The sequence below is a fragment of the Barbus barbus genome, assembly GCF_936440315.1.
Source record: "Barbus barbus genome assembly, chromosome: 49".
Lineage (NCBI taxonomy): Eukaryota > Metazoa > Chordata > Actinopteri > Cypriniformes > Cyprinidae > Barbus > Barbus barbus.
The window spans coordinates 3,391,871-3,416,250 of NC_136727.1; the positions used below are offsets into that span (position 1 = coordinate 3,391,871).

At 39.6% G+C, this 24,380-nt stretch overlaps 1 protein-coding gene across 2 annotated transcripts in view; it reads right to left on the reverse strand.

Annotated features, from left to right (window-relative positions):
* Nucleotides 1-16,886, reverse strand: part of LOC306867160 (uncharacterized protein) — a 34,212-nt gene extending 17,326 nt beyond the window's left edge. The window contains exons 1-4 of one of the 2 annotated variants that reach the window (XM_079412712.1): nucleotides 16,199-16,886; nucleotides 15,184-15,489; nucleotides 14,564-14,902; nucleotides 14,052-14,369 (exon numbers count right to left, since the gene is read on the reverse strand). In XM_079412712.1, the coding sequence (XP_079268838.1) occupies nucleotides 14,052-14,369; nucleotides 14,564-14,902; nucleotides 15,184-15,489; nucleotides 16,199-16,244 (1,009 nt within the window). In that variant the 5' untranslated portion in view covers nucleotides 16,245-16,886. The remainder of the gene's footprint in view (nucleotides 1-14,051; nucleotides 14,370-14,563; nucleotides 14,903-15,183; nucleotides 15,490-16,198) is intronic. The other variant, XM_079412713.1, reaches the window with a different exon arrangement.
* Nucleotides 16,887-24,380: the final 7,494 nt, after the last annotated feature.

Below are 24,380 nucleotides of genomic sequence, written 5' to 3' on the forward strand. Positions count from 1 at the left end.
AGCTTACAATTTAATGTCTTAAACTGCCTTTAAACTGCTAGGAAAACTTGGCCAACAGTTCTATGATGCCCAAAAAATTACCATTGTGAGCTGATCTCAGTAGCTCATTGTCTCCCCTGAAAGCGAGTCCCCTCTCCCCCAAAAACTGGATGACGGCGACAACTCGTTTTAAAACATCCCGCCAGTATTGTCTCTCTGCATCAATTTGTTTGATGATATCAGAATCAATTGTTGCTGTGCCTTTGGAGCGATTGTGTAATGCTAGCATGCAAGCTCTATGCTCTGCACTCCTCTCATGCTCACCAATCCGCTCTGAATGTTTCCAGTCAGAAAATCCATGAACAAAAGTATTGTCCTTAATGGAAAACAGTTTGCAAGCAAAACAATACACACAGCCAGTTGAAGGGGAGTAAAGTAGCCACTGCCTAGTCACTGTTTGCCCATTTGGTAGACAACAACTGAGTAAAGCATTTGTAAAGCTTCTACTGATACCCCCAATGTTTCTATCCCTGACTGAGGCAGGATACTTAGCACTTCTGTTTTGAAATGCAGCTACCCCTCTACTAAGAAGAATTGACTTGGCTGGGTCGGTAATGGTACTGGGCCATAAAGCAGGGTCATTGACAGTTTCACACCAGGAGTTGGGGTCTGTGCCCTCCTCATTTGAAAACTGTACCTCAGGCAATGCAGCTGACTGGTCTAATTGTGGCTCTGACACACCTGCAACTTTCATTTGATTATCTTTCTGTTGCTGGTGGTCTGTGGTAGCCTGGCAGGGTTGGCATCCGTGTCCTGTACCTGACTGGGTCTGCAAGGGTTCATAGACACTGTCAGATAACAATAATCCAGTGGTGAGCTCATCTTCATTGCTAGAACTCTGGTGACTGCTAACATTAGCAATACTCATCTCACTTTTATCCAGCGGCTTATCAAAAAAGTTTGATATTAAAGGAACGTCTTTTAGGAAAACTGCCTGCTTTGCCTCCTTCATTTTTTTGCTTTTCTTCTTGAAGCACCACTTTTTTGTTTGGGATCCATGTTATTTATGGAAATTGTGTCTTTATAAGGTGATCTAGAATTACTCTTGCAATACTATAGCTAAAATATAAAACAACAACAACCTTTTAAAAAGACTGTGAGTTGCTAGGTAGCAACTGCTACTTAGACTAGCCTTTAAAAAGGCCTGGATCTTTGGTGTACTGTTATTACAACTATGAAATATAATACAGTATAAAATAATATGCTAAGACTTTCAGCCTGTTATTAGACTAGAAAATCATATACTTCTGGTAATGAATAGTACAGAATATAATATGCAATATATAATATAGTATAATATAATTACAAATAATATATTATACAATTATATAGAATAAGAGAGAGAGGTTTAGAGAGAGAGAGAGAGAGAGAGGTGGAAAGAGAGAGTGAGAGAAAGTCAAGGAGATAGAGGGAGAGAGATGCAATATAAAAGGTAATGAGCCTTTAAAAAGGCTTTTGGTTGTTAATCTTGTGATAACAAAGAAGTATAGAAGACTGTATAGAGAGTACAAAGCAAGTTCTCAAGCTGAACTGTCTGAATGAGGAGTATTGATACTGTCAGGGGGTTTAATATCTGCAGTGAATTTTCAGTTGGATTTTGAAAAGTGCTCACAACACCTGATTGGCTGACCGGAGGAAATGTAACAATTTTGCAACAGTGAGAGAGTGGGGGAGGGGTAGCAACTGTCTACTACAGCATGCTGTCTGCTGTTCTAGCATCGAGTGAAATAACCATCAAACAGAAGTCAGAAAATATTAGAACTTGTCCAGTTTTAATCAACAATGCAAACTGATCATGCAGTTTGAATGTCATACAATTCATGCTCTAAATCAAAGCACTTTTGCTAATCATCCCATTTCTATTCAGCAGCCTGGTTATTACCATGAGAAAAGATAGGTCTCTCCCCATGATTTACGCATTGCAAGTTCTCCAATGTGAAAAAAAAACTGTTATTAACACCAACTTTCTCAATTAATTCAAATATTTAATATTTGGAGTGTCATTATTGATGTCACGTACATTCACATCAGATGAGACCAGAGCGACGAAAGTCATTATTTCTCTATGGAGAGTCGGCGAATTGGCCGAACAAAGCAAATTCACTGGCAGCGAAGCGAATTGGGCGACCAGAGCGAAAAAGAGAAGTTAAAAGTCAGTTAACCTTATGTAATGAGTTATGACGCGGTTCGGTGAAAACCAATTCTAATATATAGATTTACCAACGCCCCACGGTAACAGGCTAAATCAAACATTCCAATGAGCGAACAAAGTGAATAAAGCAAATTCAACAACGAAGCTTCTTCAACGGCCTTGGCGACGTGTTCGCTTTGGTCTCTCCTGGTGTGAACGTACAGTGAGAGCCATGTTGGGGCACGGTTAGTGATCACACTACATGTGTACCGTGTCCAGCTGAACCATGCCAGAATCCACCTGTTTACCATATCCCCGTACAGAACGGAGTGATCAGGGGTGTAGTGGTAAAATAAGAGGTGGGCGAACTACGAATTCTGTGATCACATTTTGTGCATAAACTATACTATGATGTGCATTTAGATCAATTGAGAAGTGGGTAAACTCTAATTCTGAAATTTCAGAGGTGGGTAAACCGTGTTTACTTGCGTTTAGCCTCCACTACAGCCCTGGGAGTGATTACACTGGTCAAACTCTTACACTGCTACACTGGTCTGGGGGCCACTCAGCGGGCAGGTTAACCGCCTCCATCCCACCATGCTACCGCTCACTAGTCAGAGGGCCTTCTGTAAGGCTGTTAACACGCCCCCTCCCCCCAGAAGCCAGGGGCCCCATGGTAGGGGCCCTTGTAATCAGATGGCCCTCTAAAGGTACACTACACCCTCCTCCCTAGGGCCTCCTAGTAGGGCCCTCATAATCAGAGGGCCCTCTAAAAGCCCCCATCCTCCCTAGGACCCCCTGGTAGCCAGAAGCCAGGACTATAATAGGAGGGCCTAAGAGGGCCTTCTAAAAGTAGGCTCCCATGCACCCATTTCCCTTTAAAGTTCCTATAGCAGGGCCGGGGGCCCCCTGAAAGCACCGACCCCCCCACCAGCACCACCACCACAACCACCACAATTCAAGGGCCCAACGCCCTCCCTATAGGGTCAGGGACCCTTGTAGGCAGAGGATCAAAGAATGTAGGCCCTCTAAAATAGACAAACGAAAATACATTGTTGATAAGCGTTGCAAATTGTTTTGGGCTAGGGGCCCCACGGGCCCCCTGCACCCCTAGGGCCCCTGGGCAGCGGCCCCGCTGGCCCGGTTCGTAATCCGTCCCAATGAATGCTGTCATTCCCCACAATGCGATTATGTAGTTTATATCTTTGATCTAACACATTACAGAGAATAATTATCAAAAGAACGACGATGATGGAAATTCTTGGATTTCAGATGGATTTCAGTAAACAAACAAACATATATGTCACATTTCTGCTCCGATTCCTATTTCCGTGTGCAAAATGTGGCCACAAGCTTTATATCAGCTTTTAGATTAGGTTATTATCTTCAAAATGAGACTGTGCTTACTTTTCTATGAGCTTACACGGCCAAACTACACCCTAATATGTCTCAGAAGTGCCGATCAATACTTGCATGGAGTTGAATGGTGCGTTTTCAAGTAGTTTTGCCTTAACACGATTGTGTAGGTGGGCGATTACGTCATCACGTAATGCATCGTATGTCTGAAAAGCCTCCAATCAGATCTGTCCAAAGAGACATCGATCAAACTCCTAGGTTGTATCCGAAATCGCCCCCTATACCCTCAAATAGTGCACTATTTGAGGTGACAGCCATTTTAAGTGGTGTTCGAAACCATAGTGGATGTTCTCGAGTGCACTCATTCAATCCCACAATGCACCGCAAAAGCGAGTGTACAACCGATGTACACTCAACGGCTAGAGAATCCCCAGAATGCACCGTAACTGTGCGTTCACACCATAGACATAATAAATACCTAGACGCCTCATTGGCCGCTCAACCGCACGTCAACGGCGCCGCCATGTTGGTCCGGGCAACTCTCCATAAATCTCATATCGGGACACAAGAAAATATACCTGACCCGGCGGCAGTTTGGGGATCTGCAGACCGTCGTACATTAATAAAAACAGATGTCGGGGTAGCATCTGTCTTTAATTTCACTACTCATTTACAAAGAGTAAGTTTATCATTATTAGATTATAAGGATTTCCTAGCTTATCATAAAACTGTGGACTGATTATATATATATAGGCTGTGGAGACTAAACCTCCACAGCCTAATGTTGTATTTGTACTAGTTAAAGCCCAGAACAGCCCTGAATGAATGGCCAGAATGACCCTGATCATATTCAAACCACACTCTCTTGGAACAGACTTCCAAGAGCATTTATAACCTTTGTAAGGGTAATTTTATAACAATAGAATTAGCTTATTAAATGTTTCTGTCGTTTTTGTCAAATATTTAAAAATAACCAGTTTCTTCAGTCAATCACAGTACTATAATCTGCATTTCAAATTATTTACACAGGCTGTTTAATGCTGATCATTTACTGTATGTGCATTTACACAAAAACTGCATAATGCAAATAGCCTAGTAATGAGAAACACAGGAACTCCTTAATGAGGGAAGCTGAAATATCATGACAAAATCATTGTTTATTTATTTATTTTTTTGAGGAGGGGGGGGGGGGGGGGGGGGGTCATATTCTGGTCTGTGTTAAACATAACTATACTTTGACATTTTGTTGTACAATGTAAACTACACACACTCACATTCCTATGTAGTAACATATATTAAAACATTTTTTTTTTACCACTTTAACTGTAAGTTGTACTGGATCCATAAAGGGTTATCAGTTACATTTGTTATTGTTTGTTGTGGAGTTTATATCTGTATAGAGTGCTATAGACTACCAGTGTGTCACTTTTTGATTTGTATTCGCAGTATTAATGAAAAAAATAAAAGCTCATATGTTGGGGTTGAAGACAGAGAAAGCAATGAAATAACTTAATTTCATTTAATGTACATTAAAATTACATTGCATGTATATATCACAGTTATACTACATTAATATTAGAATTATTAATTCAACACGAGTGTGATCTTTCACAATTTCTTAAGAAAATTAATAATTTTCCGAGCCTAAGTAAATAACTGGAGGATATAGTTATTTTTAACTCCATGTAGATCACAAACCACTGAAATCGGTTGATAAATGTTAACGTTATTGTAATTTTATCCCGAAAAATTCGCAGCTCCCCGTTTACCTCCATTTGTTTTTAAGGCAGTCTTGCCCGGATAAATATGGCGGACGGTTGACGTATCGCAGCAACGGCTCAAAGCGGCCAATGATGCGTCTAGGTATTTTATTTGTCTATGGTTCACACCGCCGCCGGCGAGAGCGTCAAAGTTCGCCCTGGCCGCCCTGACTGAGAAGACGCTGTAGAAACGATTTGTGGACGCGCTGACGCTCTGACGTAGATCGTATGCTCGTCTTGTATTTAAAGGAGCCGCAAAGGAAACAAGCAGGTTGATCCAATTAAAAGCCATTTGTGTGGTGTGGATTTGTGTTCATGGTTAAGTGCTAGTCTAATTTCAACATTATAGGAGACATTTACTAGCCTTGGTCTTTAATTAACATTAATTTGTGTGCAGCCTACATTACAAATTGTCCAGATTGAAGTGTAGCCTTAATGCAATTGGTCAAATCGGTGTTGTTTTGAGCAAATAAATTGCATTCCCGCTGAAAAACAAACGTTGTAGCGGGAAAATGTCCCCTATAATTTTTATTTATTTATGTCCCTGTACACAAACAGGGACACGTCAAATATTATCGGGAAACCCGCCACAGCAATAATTAATCTCTCTTCCATTTTGCTTGGGAACTAATGAGGTCGCAACCAAAGTTTACAAGGCTGCGTTCTCTGGAACCCTCTCAAGCGGAGGACTTCTACATTCCGATTGGTTGCTGCCCAACCGCGTCATAGCTCATTACCATAAAGTTGACCTGATTTCAACTCTTCTCGACGCTCTCACCGTCCAAGACTCGCCGCGCCGCTCTCGCCGGAGCTTGCCACCGGCTCACATTGAAAATGAATGACTTCCGGCCACATTGACGCTCTCGCCGGTGGCGGTGTGAACGCGCACAGTAAGAGTCGTGCACCGAGTGAATTCCCGCGTCTCACCAGAAGATGGTGCCCGCGGCTGAATCATCCATTCATTGATTTTAAAAGCCTTCGTCCACGGCGTAATACAGCATAATACAACACAGGTACAAAATTAATTGTAAATTGACTATTAGGGTTTATACATAATTTCCGTGACAGAGTTCAAGATAAATCCTTTAATCTTACTATTGGAGCTGCCCGTATCAAATGATTATTAAACAGCAAGTAAACTATGCAAAAGCGGCCATCCTTCCGGTGCACTCAGTGTCCGAATTCACTCACTCGTTTTCATTCACTCCTTCAAGTGAATTGTATGAGTGGACTAATGTAGGGAATAGTGAATGAGGGTATAGGGGGCGATTTCGGATACAGCCCTAGATCAATCTGATGCTGAGTTATGCCTATCCAAATAGAAGTCTGCAAGGGACTGTTTTTTGAGTCCCGCTCCCACCCATTCCCACGATATAGGCTATTCACTCTTTGTTCACCTGCTGTCCGCTTTGAATAATTTTCTTCCCGACCTTACCGTTCCCACTAAATTTAGATCTCGTTTTCAGAATCACACATTTAAATTTCCTCTACTGAAAGAAAGATAGGCTAACAAATAAAAGTATGCACAAAACTGTATTTGTTATTTTATTCGTCGTCAAGAGTTTTTATTGACAGCAAAATGTCAAACGAATTTTGTAAGACACAAAATTTGTTTAACATTTTGCTGCCAACACAGTAAGTGTCACAGAGAAAATAAAAATGTTGTACAAAAATTGTATTCCTTATTTTTATTCGTCTTGTCAGGATACAATTTGTTTAACATTTGCAACACAATAGGAACAAGTGTTGCAGAGAGGTTGTACAAAAATGCCCTATTATAATTTTATTCATCTTGTCAAAATACTACATTCGCTTAACATCTTAGCCTACAGGAAAAGTGTTGCAGAGAAAAATAAATAAATAAATTCGACATCTGTCATTTAAAATTATAGGCTAAGCAAAATATTAACAAACCAAATGAACGTTCTTCAAGGACAGCGCATCCACACTTGCTCTATCCTATCCTTATTAGATGGCGCCGCGTATGGCTGCTGTGGTGTGGAACACTCCCGTACTTTTGTTGTTTTTGTTTGTTTGTTCTGTGTTTAGTTATTCTCTTACTGTCAGTTTTACCAGAGACGAACTACTGGACATAAGGCAACACACACCGGACAATTTTTTCCGGTTTTTGATTATTCAGACGCTTTGTTGGATGTTTTGGTCGGAGGGGCAGCGGTCCTAGTCAAACGCGCGCTCAGACGGAAAAGAGGGAAGCGCGCCGGCGCGCTGGTTAAACTCCGCGAACGCGGCTTCCGAACTGCGCTCCCAAGCATTCATCTAGCGAATCTCCGATCCCTTCCTAACAAAATGGATGAACTACTTCTCCTCACCCACACAAATAAGGACTTTTCAAACTCTGCTGCATTGTGCTTCACTGAAACCTGGCTGAGTGAAAACATCCCGGATAACATGCTTCATTTGCCGGGATATCAGCTGTTCAGATCAGACCGCATCACGGAGCTAACGGGGAAAACGAGAGGTGGTGGACTATGTTTCTACATTAATGAAGGTTGGTGTTCAGATGTAACAACTCTGAAGAAGATGTGTTCTCCTAATTTGGAGGCCTTCTTCATAAACTGTAAGCCGTTCTATTCGCCCCGAGAGTTTTCCTCCTTCATTCTCGTGAATGTGTACGTGCCTCCGGACGCGTGCGTGAGCGCCGCGATGCAACAGCTGGCCGAACAAATATCTGAAACAGAGCAAAGGTACCCTGACTCTTTTTTTAATCATTCTTGGAGATTTTAATAAAGCAAATCTCTCCCGCGAACTGCCAAAATACAGACAGCACGTTACATGTCCCACCAGAGACAGTAATATATTGGATCATTGTTACACAATAATTAAAGATGCATATCACTCTGTCCCACGGGCAGCTCTGGGGCTCTCTGATCACTGTTTGGTTCATCTCATACCGACCTATAGGCAAAAACTCAAATCTTCTAAGCCTGTATTAAGAACTGTTAAGAGATGGACTAATGAAGCAGAGCAAGATTTAAAAGCTTGTTTTGACCTCACTGATTGGACCTCGCTGCCACCGATCTTGATGAACTCACAGAGACTGTAACATCATATATCAGTTTCTGTGAGGATATATGCATCCCCACCAGGACATTCTTATCATTCAATAATGATAAACTGTGGTTTACTGGGAAACTCAAACAGCTTCGTCAGGCCAAAGAGGACGCTTACAGAAGTGGGGATAAAATCTTGTATAACCAGGCCAGGAATAGACTAACAAAGGAGATCAGAGTGGCTAAAAAGAACTACTCTGAGAAGTTGAAAAAAGAACTTTCAGCCAACGATCCGGCGTCGGTATGGACTGGTCTGAGGAACATCACCATGTACAAGACACCACCCCCACAGTCTGTGGAGAATCAACAACTGGCTGACGATCTCAATGTGTTTTACTGCAGATTTGAAAAGGCCAGACTGACACCCAGCACCCACTCTGATCTGCACTTCACACATTCACCTTCCCCCCCTGCAACCCCCCTTACTCCATCCCCCACCATTCTACCTGCGTTTAAAGTCTGTGTAGAGGATGTGAACCGGGTCTTCAGAAAACAGAAATCTAGGAAAGCTTCAGGACCAGACGGTATTTCACCTGCCTGTCTAAAAGTCTGTGCTGACCAATTGGCCCCCATCTTTACACAAATCTTCAACAGATCTCTGGAGCTGTGTGAAGTTCCCTGCTGCTTCAAACGCTCCACCATCATTCCCGTCCCCAAAAAGCCCAAAATCACTGGACTTAATGACTACAGACCTGTCGCACTCACGTCTGTGGTCATGAAGTCACTTGAGAGACTGGTCCTGGCCTACCTTAAGTACATCACTAGACCCTTGCTGGATCCTCTTCAGTTTGCCTATAGAGCAAACAGGTCTGTGGATGACGCTGTCAATATGGGACTGCATTACATCCTGCAACACCTCGACAAACCTGGGAATTATGCAAGGATCTTATTTGTGGACTTCAGCTCGGCCCTCAATACCATCATACCTGACCTTCTCTCAGACAAACTGAGACAGCTCTCTGTGCCCTCCTCCATCTGTCAGTGGATCACCAGCTTCCTGACAGACAGGCAGCAGCTAGTGAGGCTGGGCAAACTCACATCCAGGACTCTCACCATCAGCACTGGCGCCCCTCAGGGTTGCGTTCTCTCCCCACTGCTCTTCTCCCTCTACACGAATGACTGCACATCAAAGGACCCCTCTGTCAAGCTCCTGAAGTTTGCGGACGACACTACAGTTATAGGCCTCATCAAGGACGGTGACGAGTCTGCTTACAGACAGGAAGTTGAGCAGCTGGCTGTCTGGTGCAGTCTTAACAACCTGGAGCTGAACACGCTCAAAACTGTGGAGATGATAGTGGACTTCAGGAGAAACCCCCCTGCTCTCCCCCCACTCACCATCATGAACAGCACTGTGACTTCAGTAGAGTCATTCAGATTCCTGGGAACCACCATCTCCCAGGACCTGAAGTGGGACAATCACATTGACTCTATTGCGAAAAAGGCCCAGCAGAGGCTGTATTTCCTCCGCCAGCTAAGGAAGTTCAACCTGCCTCAGGAGCTGCTGAAACAGTTCTACTCTGCAATCATCGAGTCTGTCCTATGTTCTTCTATAACTGTTTGGTTTGGTTCAGCTACCAAAACAGACATCAGAAGACTACAACGGACAGTTAGGACTGCTGAGAGAATTATCGGTGCCCCTCTGCCCAGCCTCCAAGAACTTTACACCTCCAGAGTGAGGAAAAGGGCTAAGAAAGTCACTCTGGACCCCTCACACCCAGCTCACTCTCTCTTTGAACTGTTGCCCTCTGGCCGGCGCTACAGATCACTGAGCACCAGAACAGCCAGACACAAGAACAGTTTTTTCCCCCAGGCCGTATCCCACCTGAACAACACATAACACACCCCGGTACTGTACATCTGTAAATAACTCATCAAATCTTCATCTGTACATAGGACACATGCACATTCACAGTTCTGTCTATGGTCATGTCTCTTTTCTGTATATTTTTATTTTTATTACTATTGTTATTCTTAATTATTGTATATTCTCTTCATTAGTGTTCTTTATCACCTTAATTATATGTTGTCTGCACTATGTTTGTACTTTCTGTACTGGAAGCTCATAACACCAAGACAAATTCCTTGTGTGTGCAAACACACTTGGCAATAAAGCTCTTTCTGATTCTGATTCTGATTCTGCAAATATCTCCTTACTATTTCCCGCAGACACATTCATGGTTATGTTTGCTAGGGTTTTTCAGCAAGCTTTAGCCTATTGCGTGCATTTGAACGCAGAAGTATTCAGCTGTGCTGAAGTCACTTACGCACCTGCTGCTGCGGGACACTAAACACCATCGAGCTGCTCTCAGTCGCAGCACGGTCTCGTGTTGTTTCCACCAGCGCGGCAATTTTTTTCATCGCTAATCGATAGATGTCTACAATATAAAATAAGGAGAAACCCAAAACAGGCCCGATGCCCAGCCCGCGTCTGAACCATGACGTGGAAATTGGCCCGAAGCCCGGCCCTAGAGGCGTAAAAAAGTCGGGACCCATCGGGCCCGGGCCGAAATGCAGGGCTCTACTGACCGCTACCGCATTTTATTCGGGAATTTAATCCCGCGCTTGCAGACCTCTATTTCCAAACACGAGGGAAGAGGGTGTAAAATGATACCATTTTTATCCCTTTATCCCAATATATGTGGGTTTGGTACTGTTTCAAATGCAGGTGTGCTTGATCTGGCAGAACGGAGAATGGAGTCCCCTTGTGGACATATTGCCTCTCTTCAAATAAATATCTGTAATGTTTAAAAAATAAATGATACAAATTATTTTTTCCCTTGTTTACTGGCACCTAGTGGAATCAAAAGAAACTTTCTGCACGGATATGGATCAAACAGATCTTAAATAACATACTTTCAAATAAAAACTTAATAAAAAAAAATTAAATCTAAATTTGAGTTTTTATTTGTGTTTATCATAAAATTATGAAAAAATTAAATAAAAAAGAATAATTCCACCCTTTGTACATTTGTACATAGGTTTTTAGACACATTGTTTTTGCTCCGTCCATGCAATAAATGCGCTGCAGCCTTCAACTGCTCAGGTAATGTCAATGGTATGACTGAAAGCCACTGAAAAACTACAGAAAAGTAAAAGTACTTTTAGTTTAGCTGTACTGGCCACGAGTACTAAGGAGAGATCATACATTGGCTGCTCAAAAAAAATTGTCAGTGAGAGCTACAAACTGTGCAAGTGCAATTCTGTGACAGGTGGCAAATAGTGCAGCAAGCATGTGAAGGAGATATGTGAGGGATGAATAATGCTGTTTAATGTCTCCATTAATTCGTGCTTGCAGAAATTTAATGTGTACTGAATATTTTGCTGTAGAAATAACTAATTAAATAATTAATTGAATTCTTAGCATTTTAAATCGATTACTGTTCAAAATCAACGATTCAAAAATCCATGTTTCAAGATCGATGCATATGCATCATGAGGGTTTGCAATCAATGCATCGAGAAAATGAGTGAATTGTACCCAGTGTTGGGTAAGTTACTTTCAAAAAGTAATTAATTACAGTTACTAATTACTTCATCAATATTGTATTTAAATTACTTTACTAATTACTCTATCTGAAAAGTAACTTAGTTACTCAATAAGTAACTTAATTATTCAAATCGCTAATTAGGCTACATCTTAAAATCCCTATAAACCTTAATAGAAATTAAACTCTATATTCTTTCAATTCGAGTCAAACATATAATATTTTAGCCTTTTAGCTTTAAAACAACTGTAATACTTAAACATTTTTATGAAAAAAATGTAACCACCTTTGGTTAACAAATAGAAATACTCTGCAAAATATCTGAATAACAAAAAGGCTTAAAAGTTAAACAATACATTTCAGTTTGGCAAGATGTTCAGGAAAAACCCAACTAGTAAAATCTGTACAGGTTTATGTCAAAATAACACGTTAACTGAAAGAATAAATTACAGAAATGATCTTCTCTGCTGAATAATGTCAGATCGCGCTGTTCTTATGAGGTAAATTTCTCATAGCAGGTCTTCTTTCAAAAATGATGAATATTAGATTTTTTTTTTTTTCTTAATATTTTACTTTTTTTTTTTGTATCTAGGTGAGGGCATATGCGCGCAGGTGACTGCATATAATGAGCTCAGACACGGGAAAGACTGTACCTTGCTTTAGTTTCATACGGATTGCATAATCAGAAACATTAGTTTTTAATTTGAATTCGTTCAAGTGTCAAGTAGACACTTCAAGATTTTTAGATTCTATTGATTTTAGCCTTATATGTATCTGAGTCAGAGCCGGCGCCAGGGCACCTCCATCTGTGATTGCGTGCAGTTTCTGACGCTCGCTAAAGCGTGCAATCGCTTTCTTATGTGCGCTGTTTTACCGGTTTCACTTTCGCTTTCGAAACGATCACGTTCAGCAAGAAGGGGAGAGGATGGAAAGTGGGGGGCACCGTAACTCTGCCCGCGAATGCCCCCTCTTGGTGCCGGCCCTGATTTGAGTATTTAAGGTTTCTCTGTGAATCAGGAAAATCTGAAAGTGAACGCACCCGCACGCGGAGGGTTAAAGCCGCCGCATTCAATATCTTTAGACGGTAAATTTAGATTTCAAATTCAATATTGCTTTTAGAACTGTTGAAATTATTTACTGTATGTAACGCAAGTACTTTATAAGTAACTGTAATTAAATTACCTAAAAATGAACAGTAATCCCTTACTTTACTTTTTCAGTGGATAAGTAATTTAATTACAGAAACGCGTTACTTAGTAACGCGTTACACCCAACACTGATTGTACCACCCCTAATTTCAAGTCTGAAAAGCCCTTAAGAATTCTGTTACATAATTTGTTGCATGAGTGGCAGTGATCACTAAGTGACCAGGGGCCCGTTTAAGTTTAAACAAACTCTGAGTTAACTTTGAGATTGGAAACTCTTGAGTTTTTGGTTTCAGAACAGCTGAATTGAATTTGTTCAATTAATTCTGAGTAGGTGGACTCTGAGTTAGGTGCAAGCGCCACAAGTACATAAAACCATGATCAATGGAGCTCCGAAATTACAATTCACCATGGCAAAAGCACCCGACAAAACGAGTTCTGCATACTTTTGAGTCAACATGTAAGTTTGATTCTGTTATAATATCAGAGGTGAAAACTGGCAGAATGGTAAGTTATTGAACTAATTTTCATGTTATCCCAAGAGGGAAAAAAAAAATTGGTAGTAGCAGCTTCAGTAACAAATGAGTATTAAAAACAATTCAAGCATGTAAAGCTTTAAGCATAAAAAGTTAATGGTTGTAGACTATAAGATTTTGCAAGATTTTTGTGTCTATTTCAATAATCAGTAGCTCTTCTCACATAATTAAATGTTTTACATTTCTTAATTAGGGTAATGGAATTTACGTTTGACTTCTACTCAAACAACATTCTCTGTGGGAATTTCTCAGGAAATTGTGGTTCATAACTAATCCCATTAAAATTAATTTTGCATACTTCCCTTTTTAGATTCCTGTTTCTAAAATAAACCATAAAGCTGTGATAATTAGTGAAATAGACTTTACCAATAATTTAAATAAATGTATAATAATTTAAATAAATTGGGGGAAAAATGTTGCTTTAGTAGTTAATAATATCACTTAGGGCCTTTAAGTATATTTTGCAAAATTTACAACACCGTGGTATTGTAAACAAATATTATTTCATTTAAACACTTGATATACTCACCACAGACAAAAACAATGAATTTTCTGAATATGGTGTGGCTGTTGCCGGTGATATCGAGGTGATAGAGTCCAGCATGTTCAGGTGTGATCTTTCTGATGGTCAGAGATCCAGTTTCATAATCCAGCTCCAGTCTGCCTCTGAATCTCTCATCAGCAGCATCAAATGTAGGGGATGATGAAGCTGATTTGTTGATTTTTGCTATGACATGGTCATCATGTTCAAATCTCCATTGTATCAGATCATCTCCTTCTAATTGAGTAAGACCAGATTCCAGAATGACAGTAACTCCCTTGTTCACTGGCACTCTGTTTAGTTTATCTGTCTCGGGATAAAACATGTAGAACATTCACAAGGAGATTCACAGATAATAATAATATTAATAATACTATTCCTATAAAATGTCTCTTTTTTTGCCTTGACATTTTGTTAATAATAATTTCAAAGTATTTAAATTCTTCACAGTGCTGATTTGATTATGATCATTATTACATTTAAATAGTGAACCAACTCACCACTGATAGTCACATTGAATGACTTGTGTATGGTGTAGCTGCTCTTCTTGAAATCAACTTCATAAAGTCCAGAAGTGCTGTTTCTGATGTCACTGATAATGATATCTCCAGTCTGATGATTCAGCTGCAGTCTGCTTCTGAATATCCTGTCAGTGCTTTTATCATATGTAGAGAAGATGTGTTCATATTTCTTAATTTTAGCAATAATATCTTTACGTCTAAATCTCCATAGTATCTCATCATCTTTCTGTATTTCAGGAACATCGGTGTGTAGGACAACAGAATCTCCCTCTGTCACTGATACAATCGTTACTCCATCAGACCCACTATCAGTCACAGCTGAAGAACAAACACAAATAGTTTTTCAGTCAGTTATCACTTTCATAACACTGTCACAAAACAGATTTACAGAATATCACCAGATTTTGCATCAGGTGACTTTCGGCAGTCTGAATTTAATCTATTCAGTCTGTTTACATTTTGTAAATGTTTAATGACAGTCTATAAATGACAGTTTGCCAGTTACATTGTGCATGTTTAACAATTAAAATATCACTGAAATTAAATTGTTCAGTGCATAAAAATTATGTAAATAACATCATCACATCCGAGACACTCACCACTGATGTTGAATATCGTTGATGATGATTCTGTGCTGGTAATCTTTAGTACATATTGTCCAAAGTCTGTCTTTCTGATATTTGTAATTTTGAGATCTCCAGTCTGAATGTCCAGCTGCAGTCTGTCTCCGAACGCTCCATTCGATTTAACGAATCTTGAGACCATGGACTCCTTATTGACTCTAGCAAGGAGATCTCCGTGAAACCTCCACTCTATCACATCAGGTATCTGTACATCAGTGTGTAGAGTGACAGAATCTCCCTCCTTCACTGACACACTCACCAAAGATGTCTCACCAAACACACCTGGAGAATAAACCGACATATTAACTAAAATATAATAAGAGATTGGCCTATTAAGTCTTACTAATAAAGCACACGTGAATTGCTGTATAAAAATATAGCCTTAAGGAACTGTCATGAATCTAGCTTCTATGGTTCCTCCCACTTGCCAGCAGAGGGCTTCCTCACCTGAGAATTGACTTTTGTTATCCTGCTGAACCCTACTTCCCATGATTCCTGTACCTCGAACTGCCACATTCACCTGTTCTCTATTCGTACTGTTTGCAGTGCACACATCATCTCATTGCAAAGTCGTCTTCTACCAAGGCTAATATTTCTGAACGTGCTATTTGTTTCCACTGAATTGCCTTTGTTTTGAATTTCTCTTTACCTTGTTTTGAGCCTTGTTAGCTGCCTATTGATCTATACGTCATTTGCCCAGTTTTTTGACTATGACCCTGTTTTGCCTTGGCCATTGCTATTGCTGAAGAATGAACCTTGGCTGTTGCTTTTAATAAAAACACAGATGGATCTCAATGCATTGCAGCAACAAGCACGATTTCAAAATAAATACTGCAAAGAAACAGTCACATTAACACGATGAAACACTATTTACTAAATAGAAATACAGGTACATAAATGTAATGCATCTTTAAGTTTTACTTCAATTCGATCGACACCAACGGAAAGTGAAAGTGTTGTAGTTATGTAAAAAAAAAACAAAAAAACTTACCGATCACGCATAATGGGATCAAAAAGAGCACAAGTGCGTTGTTCATCTTGATGTAGAATTGAGTATGTTATATAAATGATTCTTAGTTCTAATGTTATTAATGTTCTCTGTTTGTCAGCGCAAACGCGACTTACATAATGACTTCAACACACTGATGAAGTTTTATATCTGAATTATATCGCTGAGTTCTAATATGCTTAAAGGGCTATAATGTTTATTATTTTCAAGAAAAGCAAGAAGCGCAGCTCAGTGGGCTATCTAAAATGGCAGAATCCTCTCGCGCATAGCGAAACCTAACGAAAGACAAGTCCATAAATGGAGGAAAACTCCGGTAGTGTAACACCCTAGAAAGTCCCTAACATGGCCACCACCCATTTTGGATATTATAAATATGCGCATGACATGAATAGATGGAGAAACCATCTCTCAAAAGCATTAAAAGCCCAGGCGTTCTGTTGCCTAACGTTTTGAGAGCTATGTGTTTCCAGTGGTGTAGTCCTAAAGAAAAAAAAAGTGGTTTTACTTAGTCGCCCACCACCACCACAAAAAATAAAATGCATAAAAGAGACTTGTGTTGGTTTATTAGTAATTTATATAGTAATTTAGTCATATTAATACAGTAATACTAAAAATGGTTGACAGATTATTTTTCAAGTAGTCTACCGCGTGACTTCCTGGTTGTTCCAGCCCAGTTTTGTCAACCGCAATATTACAGTTCTATATAATTTCAACATGTTTCTTTGGATTTATATACATTGTGAAAAGTGCTTCACAGATGCATCTGAATTTAATTTAATGCAAGGTAGACTTTACTTTTACTTTATAAAAAATTACTTAATATGAAATACATATTTCCATATAATTTTTTTTAATTTTTTCCCCTTAAATTAGCATTGGCTTCAGTACAGTAGAAACTTAAAAGCCAATAATTTAATTTAAAAATAGTTTATATTTATGATATGATCCCCTCACACAGCATGGGTCTTTTATACATGTAAAAATCATAGCCGATTTTAATATTTGGGAGGGGAACTTGATTTTGCAGTGTGTAGGCAGGACTGGACAGGGGTTAAAATTTGGCCCTGAACATATCCGGCCCACAAGGTTTTTTTCTTTTTTTTTTTTTTTTTTTGGAGGGGGGTATAGGGCCTTCAATTTGGAGTAAATAAATGTAGAAATAAATCACGAACGAAACAAATACTGATAGACATTACTAAATTTACACCAAATGTAACAAACTTAATGAATTTTTGTCACAAAGAAATGCACTTATTCTATGACTTACATCTGTGGAACACAATATATATTTTGTAGAATACCAAACTGTTAGCCTTGATTTCTACTGTATGGACAAAAATATTGTGAATTTCTCAAATTATCTTTTTTTTTTTTTTCACAGTAGAAAGAAATTCATAGCTACAGGTTTGAATTTTCATTTTTGGGTGAACTATCCCTTTAAGAAATTTAATATTTGTAAATGATACACACCTAATTCATATTAGACGCTGATATTTGTCTTTAAATAGGGTTCTTAATTAATAACTTTCTATTAAATTTATTTAGAACTAAACATTTAAAGATAAATAAATTCTTACTTAGAATTAGGCTAGTAAGATGGTGGTCACAAGAAAACCATGGTAAATTACTATGGTGCTGAATTGACAAGCTTATTGTCAGTCCTGTCTTTCTGTGTTGTGTGTTTCCCCTCGTGCCAATATTTGGTCTGTTTCCTGTTCTCGTTTAGTTCTCCTCATTAGTTTACTAGTCCCCAGCCTTGTGTCATTTAATTATCTAGTTTTCCCCAGTGTTTATTAGTTCTCTGCTCCCCTGCCTCTGTGACTGGTCTCTATTGGGGATGGTGGCGTGACGTCACGGCTCTAGCGCCGCGGTGGCTGATGGGAAAAATCGCCATTTTGTGACCCTATTGACTTTTTGTGACGCACCGAGGAAGTTTTAATCATGGGAAGAACCTGTTGTTGTGGTGTTTGATGTAATGTCCGTTCACACGATAGACCGGGGGCATAATGTACAAGACGCACGGGCATAACGTACTCTTCGCAGACATCCCAAGGTCATTTAAAGTTTGTTCCAGGCATTTCATTCAGGTAAGTGTATAAACTTCACTAAGCAAATTATTGTGTTCTAATTTTGTTCTGTTCCCGAGAGGAGTAGTCATAGGTTCCTCTGCATTTTGTAACTTCGCACTATTCTGTCGACGTTGCGGAAAGTGAGCAAACTAAGTTAGATTAGTTCAAATAAAGTGCGCTGAATGAATGCGATCAAAACAAAGCACTCCGCTGGGCCACTCGGGTATGCCGAGGTGTAACGTTAACCCAGCCAGAACTAGAGACTGAAGCAGGAGAAATTCACTTAGCTAACACTTGTAAATGCAATCCAATAAGGTGTAAATCTAATAATCATTATCTGTACTGCCTTAGGCTACCCAAGACTTAGCACTTGCACGTTGTTGCTCTTTTGTTGGTTTTGATTGCTTATGTCCTCATTTGTAAGTCGCTTTGGATAAAAGCGTCTGCTAAATGACTAACTAAAATTAAAAATGTTAAGCACGTTTGCCATCTGTGAGTATTTTCCACACGAGTTCAGTTCGAACTGAAGCGTAACGTGTGTATGTGCATGCATGCGGCGCGCGCGCGCACACACATACACGTGTTTATACACCATATTGCCAGAAGTATTTATTATGACTGAATCAATCATGTCTTTTTGAACTTTGCCTTATACACAGGCACAGTCATGTTAGACTAGAAAAGGTTCATGTCCAAACTGTTGCGATATAATTAGATGCACAATTCCATAGAATATCATTATATGCTTAAACATTAAGATTTGTACTCATGGAAATTACTAAAGTAGTTCATTAGAAGGGGGTGACCCAATACTTTTGGCAATATAGTGTATGTGTATATAGTATTCCCACTGTTGATTGCAATTTGTTTCAATATGGCTACTTTTGTCTCCCCAAAGGTAAACCCGCATATGAGATGGACGAGTCTCATCCAGACCTGGCTCCAGCGCTGCACCTGGGTCACTCTGAAGTAACAGCCACAGTGTCTATTACTATTACGTAAAACAATACCAATTAGTTTGTTGCTTGTTTGTTCATTTATTTATATAGCACATTTAAACACAACTAAAAGTTGACCAAAGTGCTTTACATAAAATACAGCAAAGCAAAAATATAAACTAATAATTAAATATAATAATCCCAATAGATAAATACACAAAACACTTCATTTAATTTGCCACAAATCGGTCAAGAAGATGAGATTTAAGCATAACTTTAAAAATGGATAAAGTTGTTCGGATGGCAACCGGAAGATTATTCCAGAGTGTAGGACCAACAATTTCAAAGGCTTGATCGCCGCGGTGTTTTAATCTGGACCTAGGGATTGATAAAGTTCCCAAAAATCTGGATCTGAGTGGTCTCACGGATTTGTGTGTTTGCAACAACTCAGTGAGGTAAATTGGTGCAAGATTGTGAAGTGCTTTAAAAACCAATGTTAAGATTTTATATTCCATTCTTGCTTCCCTGTAAGGATGAAGAACTTTCCCTTCTTGATAAGTTAATATTTGCTGTATTCTAGTTAACATGTGTCCAAGTGTTGTTGTTAGGCCAGATGAAACTGAAAAGTGTGCATGTTGAATGGTAAGACCCCAGGTGAAATTTTGGGTTTCAATTTGGTGTGAGTGAATGTGTGGTACCCTCCTGAGATTGAACATGTTTGTATTTGGTGTGCGTGTACCTTACAATGAACATGGTATGCTATTTGTACATGAAATGCTTCCCTTGACAATTTGATCAAACTTTATTTTAATAAAAAATCTCCAGCAAAGTGAAAACTAAGTTTCTTGTGCTTCTTGTTTAACTACACCGAGAAACACTGAATTTCAAGTAACAGGCTAATACTGAGTCAAGTAAAGCACTTCTCAAAACTCTTAACTGAGTAGGCCTAAGTGCAATTCTTTCATAAACAACAGCCAATTTATTACTGCTCTTTCACTTGGAACATGAGGCTGCATGTCCTTGAGTAAGGTTTTGCCACCAGTTCCGGGAGGCACACTTTCTTGAATTCTTGTGTTTTTTTTTTTTTTTGTTTTTTTTTTTTTTTGTAGACGAGGTTCCCAGAACTCCTGGTCTGGGAAGACACGCACCACAGTGAAATCATTTTCAGTCCAAACAAGATCAGTGATTTGACTTGAGTAACAAATCTGAAATGCATCTTTACACAATGTGTAAGCAGAATATAATTAGTGCTGTGCAATTAATTGCATGCGATTGTCACGCACATCTCGTCAGCCGGTTTGTGCGCTATTATGAACGTGATATTGCGTAGCTTGTGAGTGAACTACGGCTCTCTGTATCAAATGCCGCCCCATTTGAAAGCACGTGATTGAGATTTACTGCCCAGCCGGCTGATGAGATGTGCATGACGATCGCATGCAATTAACTACATGGCACTAATTATATTCTGCTTACACATTGTGTAAAGATGCGTTTCACTAATCATAGGTAGGTAAGCAAGATGATACACACCTTTTGTACGAACAATGGTTTTCTCACAACTCGCCGGTTTGTAAGCTTCCAAGTCATGGACCCAGCCATTTGTGAACTGAACGGGGGCTTCCAAAGGGCTCCTGCCGTAGCGGAGGCGATCCCGCCATGGCCACCCAAGCTCCCTGACCCGTCATGGCCTCCCGAGTCCTGATTGCCATCTGTAATCAGTTTTTGGCAACTGTATTTTATGGGTTTTATTAACCATTTAAAAGGTATTTCAACAGATAAAAAGGACTTGTAGAAATTTTCCTCTATACTAAAAACCACGGTCAGAGACAGTTTTTTGAGAATTTACTCATGCAAGAAGGTCAGACAATACAGCAGTGAGCTCTGAAATATGTGTAACAAAAATAAGTGAGCATACTTCTCTGCTTTTATACCCTTTTGGCCCACTGTTTTCAATAGCTGTCTCCCAATCTTACCATATATAGCCAAGTAAGCTTGATTTAACACATTTGATTTCCTCACATAGCGTCTTCCTGAAATTCTTACAATATCTTTTTTTTTTCCCCCCAAACAAGCAGGGCATCGAGACATGTTCTCATGCAACCGTAGAAGCAGGCCTCATGCTCAAACAGTTATATGGTTACTCATATTATTCAAAGGAATATTGTACTGTAAATATGGAGTAATATGAAAAATACTGAATAATATCTAAATATTGAATAATACAATTTTCTTTCACCGACTGCATGAGCTCGGTCAAATATCACCCTCATGTATGCAATCGAGTCTCATGCAGTCCTTTTTATCTGTTGATAAATTACATATATGACATACCCATAAAATGCAGTTTTACACTCGCCAAAAAGTAGGTAACACTTTAGAATACTGTTTCTTACTTGCTGCATAACTAATAAAGAATTATTGAAGAACTAACAGGTACTTATTCATTAACACTTAACTCACTACTGTCAACTCAGTCATTCTTGAGACATGGGACAAAAAATGTCCAGCAATGGTAACTATCAGGTTTAAAAAAATAAAACAATTTTCAATTGTAAATGTTATGAGGATTAATAATAGAATGTATTTAACACAATCATCCCCTTCAATTTAATTGTATCATTATTATGTGAAATCTGACACATATTGTCTTCTCACTACATCTAAAACAGTGTGTCCACAGAGAAGGGTTCAATCATTCATATGCTGTAAATGTCACGAAAAACACACAAGGGAACGAAGAGACGAGGATAAACTTAACAACTGTCCTTTTAATAATCCAAACTCAAAATCCAGGGAACACAGAACAGGCAAAGACACTCAGGAACATGACATCGACTTTAATACCGGACACTAGACAAGGGATAACACAAGGCTTAAAGGGTTAGTTAACCCCAAAATGAAAATGATGTCATACTCACCCTCATGTTGTTCCAAACCCGTAAGGCCGTGTTCACACTTGGCGTCTTTTTCACATTATAATCCTATGGAGTAAACCGTGTTTTCAAAAAAGTCCTGAGCGCTTTTTAAAATGCCACCGCCGGCGTCTTTTTCTGCAGCTCAGAGTGTTTTTTCGAGTTGAAAAAAGTTAAACTTTTCTGAAAAAAACGCCCTACGTCAAGGCCTTTTTGACAGCTGACCAATGACAAGCGAGTAGCGAGATCTGTTGTTTCCAGAAAAATGGAGAAGGTGCCGCAAACCGTGCATCATCCAACCGGAGCTCCTGGACTAAATTGTTGTAAGCACCATATTGGTTTCTTCCTCGTATAATGTCGTGCACCCACAAACGTCGTTGTGAATCGACATTTTCTTTCCCGTTAACTTCAAAAGTCAACGCAAGAGCCAACTTTTTACTCTTTCTTGACATTTCTGCAGTACACAGCGCTAGGCTACTGTTGCAGCTGTTGCTATGGCAACAAAAGACGCTCTCGGCTGCTATTTGTAGCAGACGCTGCCAGCTTTGTTTTTCATTAAAAAACGCTCTTGTCAACTTTTTCTAGTCCAAAAAGACGCCAAGTGTGAACACGGCCTTAAGATGTTTTTGATGAAATCAGAGAGCTCTCTGACACTGCATAGACAGCAACACAACTGAAATGTTCCCAGGTCCAGAAACCTAGTAAATACATTGGTAACACAGTCCATGTGACATCAGTGGCTCAACTTCAGTTTTGAGATGCTACGAGAATACTTTTTTTTTGCGCAAAGAAAACAAAAATAACAATTTACTCAACCATTTTTTCTCCCCCGAGTTACGTCTCAAGGAGAACACAAAACAGGACTCAGGTCTAACAATGACATGGCTAAAAATGTTTTTTTAAATATCTCATATCAAAGCAAGGTTGTTTTTCACTGACACATGCATGTTTCATAAGGTTTCAAAGTTGTGTCCCTACTTTTTGTCAACACCGTCAGACTTTCATTAAAATGTAATAATATCAGGGAATATCAGGGGCAGCTGTCACTCTACAGCAGAGGACCCCAACCACCGGGTTGCGACCCACTACCGGGTCGCAAGAATGTTCGGGGGAAAATGTGTATAGATATGACGCTCTGTTATTTATTGTGCGTAAATGATTTTTCTAATTATTCTGTATTTTCGTTGCATGCAATTTGATATCGAGTAGCAATTTGACGATTTTGTTAAATTAGTAAATAAAAGATTGCTCTGATCTGTCATATAGGCTATTAGGGCTTAAACGGATCGCAGTTGATCAAATCGGTATGCCGCGCTGTCTGAAACACGTCTCTATGCTTGTGTGTGCTTCGGGTGTGTGCCAGTACAGCACAAGCATAGAGACATGTTCGGCATACCGATTTGATTCCTCTTTCATGTATCCCTGCGTTTAAGATACATATGCATGGGGGGTTGCCGTTACGTCGCAATATTGGAAATATTTCTGTTTTAAACCATGAAGGCGAGCCAATGGATTTCACAACAGCAACATGCAAACTTTGCGCAATAGTTATGCCGGTGAACGTCTTAACTAAAGTCATACAGAAAGTGAAAGTAAAAAAAACTGATGGAGTTTTCTAACACTACATTTCTAACGCTGCATTCTCAAGAAGCGAATATACTTCAACGTGCTGATAACAGTCTAAATGAATCGACCTGTTTTAATGACCATCCACAACAACAACCCCCCACCCCCGGGGTGTTTTTTTCAAACCGTAACCGGTCCGCGGTGTAAAAAAGGTTGGTGACCCCTGCTCTACAGGACCCCCTTGCAACAATCCTCCTCTGCAGAGTGCATCACTGTCAGACAGACTCAGTTTTATAGTTTTAGAATATTTTAAATCCTACTGTTATTATTTCCTGGTCACAACCATGATATGTCAACACCATATTCCAATTTCTGAGGAAATTATTTGAAATATTCAGATCATTTTATTCTCCTGAAGCTGGTTCTATTAGCATCTAGCATCAACAACAACAACAAAAATGGCTGCTACATGAATTTAGTGTTGTTTTTGGCGGCCTGTTTTAATTTTAGTTTTAGTCTAGTCTTTGTGTGAAGCTGTTAGGACGATTCTAAGGGCCCGACGATGGGGAAACATGATTTCAACCGAGGAGAACGCTATAGAGCCCTGCATTTCGGGCCAATTTTCACATCATAGTTCAGACGGGGGCCGGGCCTCGGGTCAGTTTTAGGCTTCTCCTTA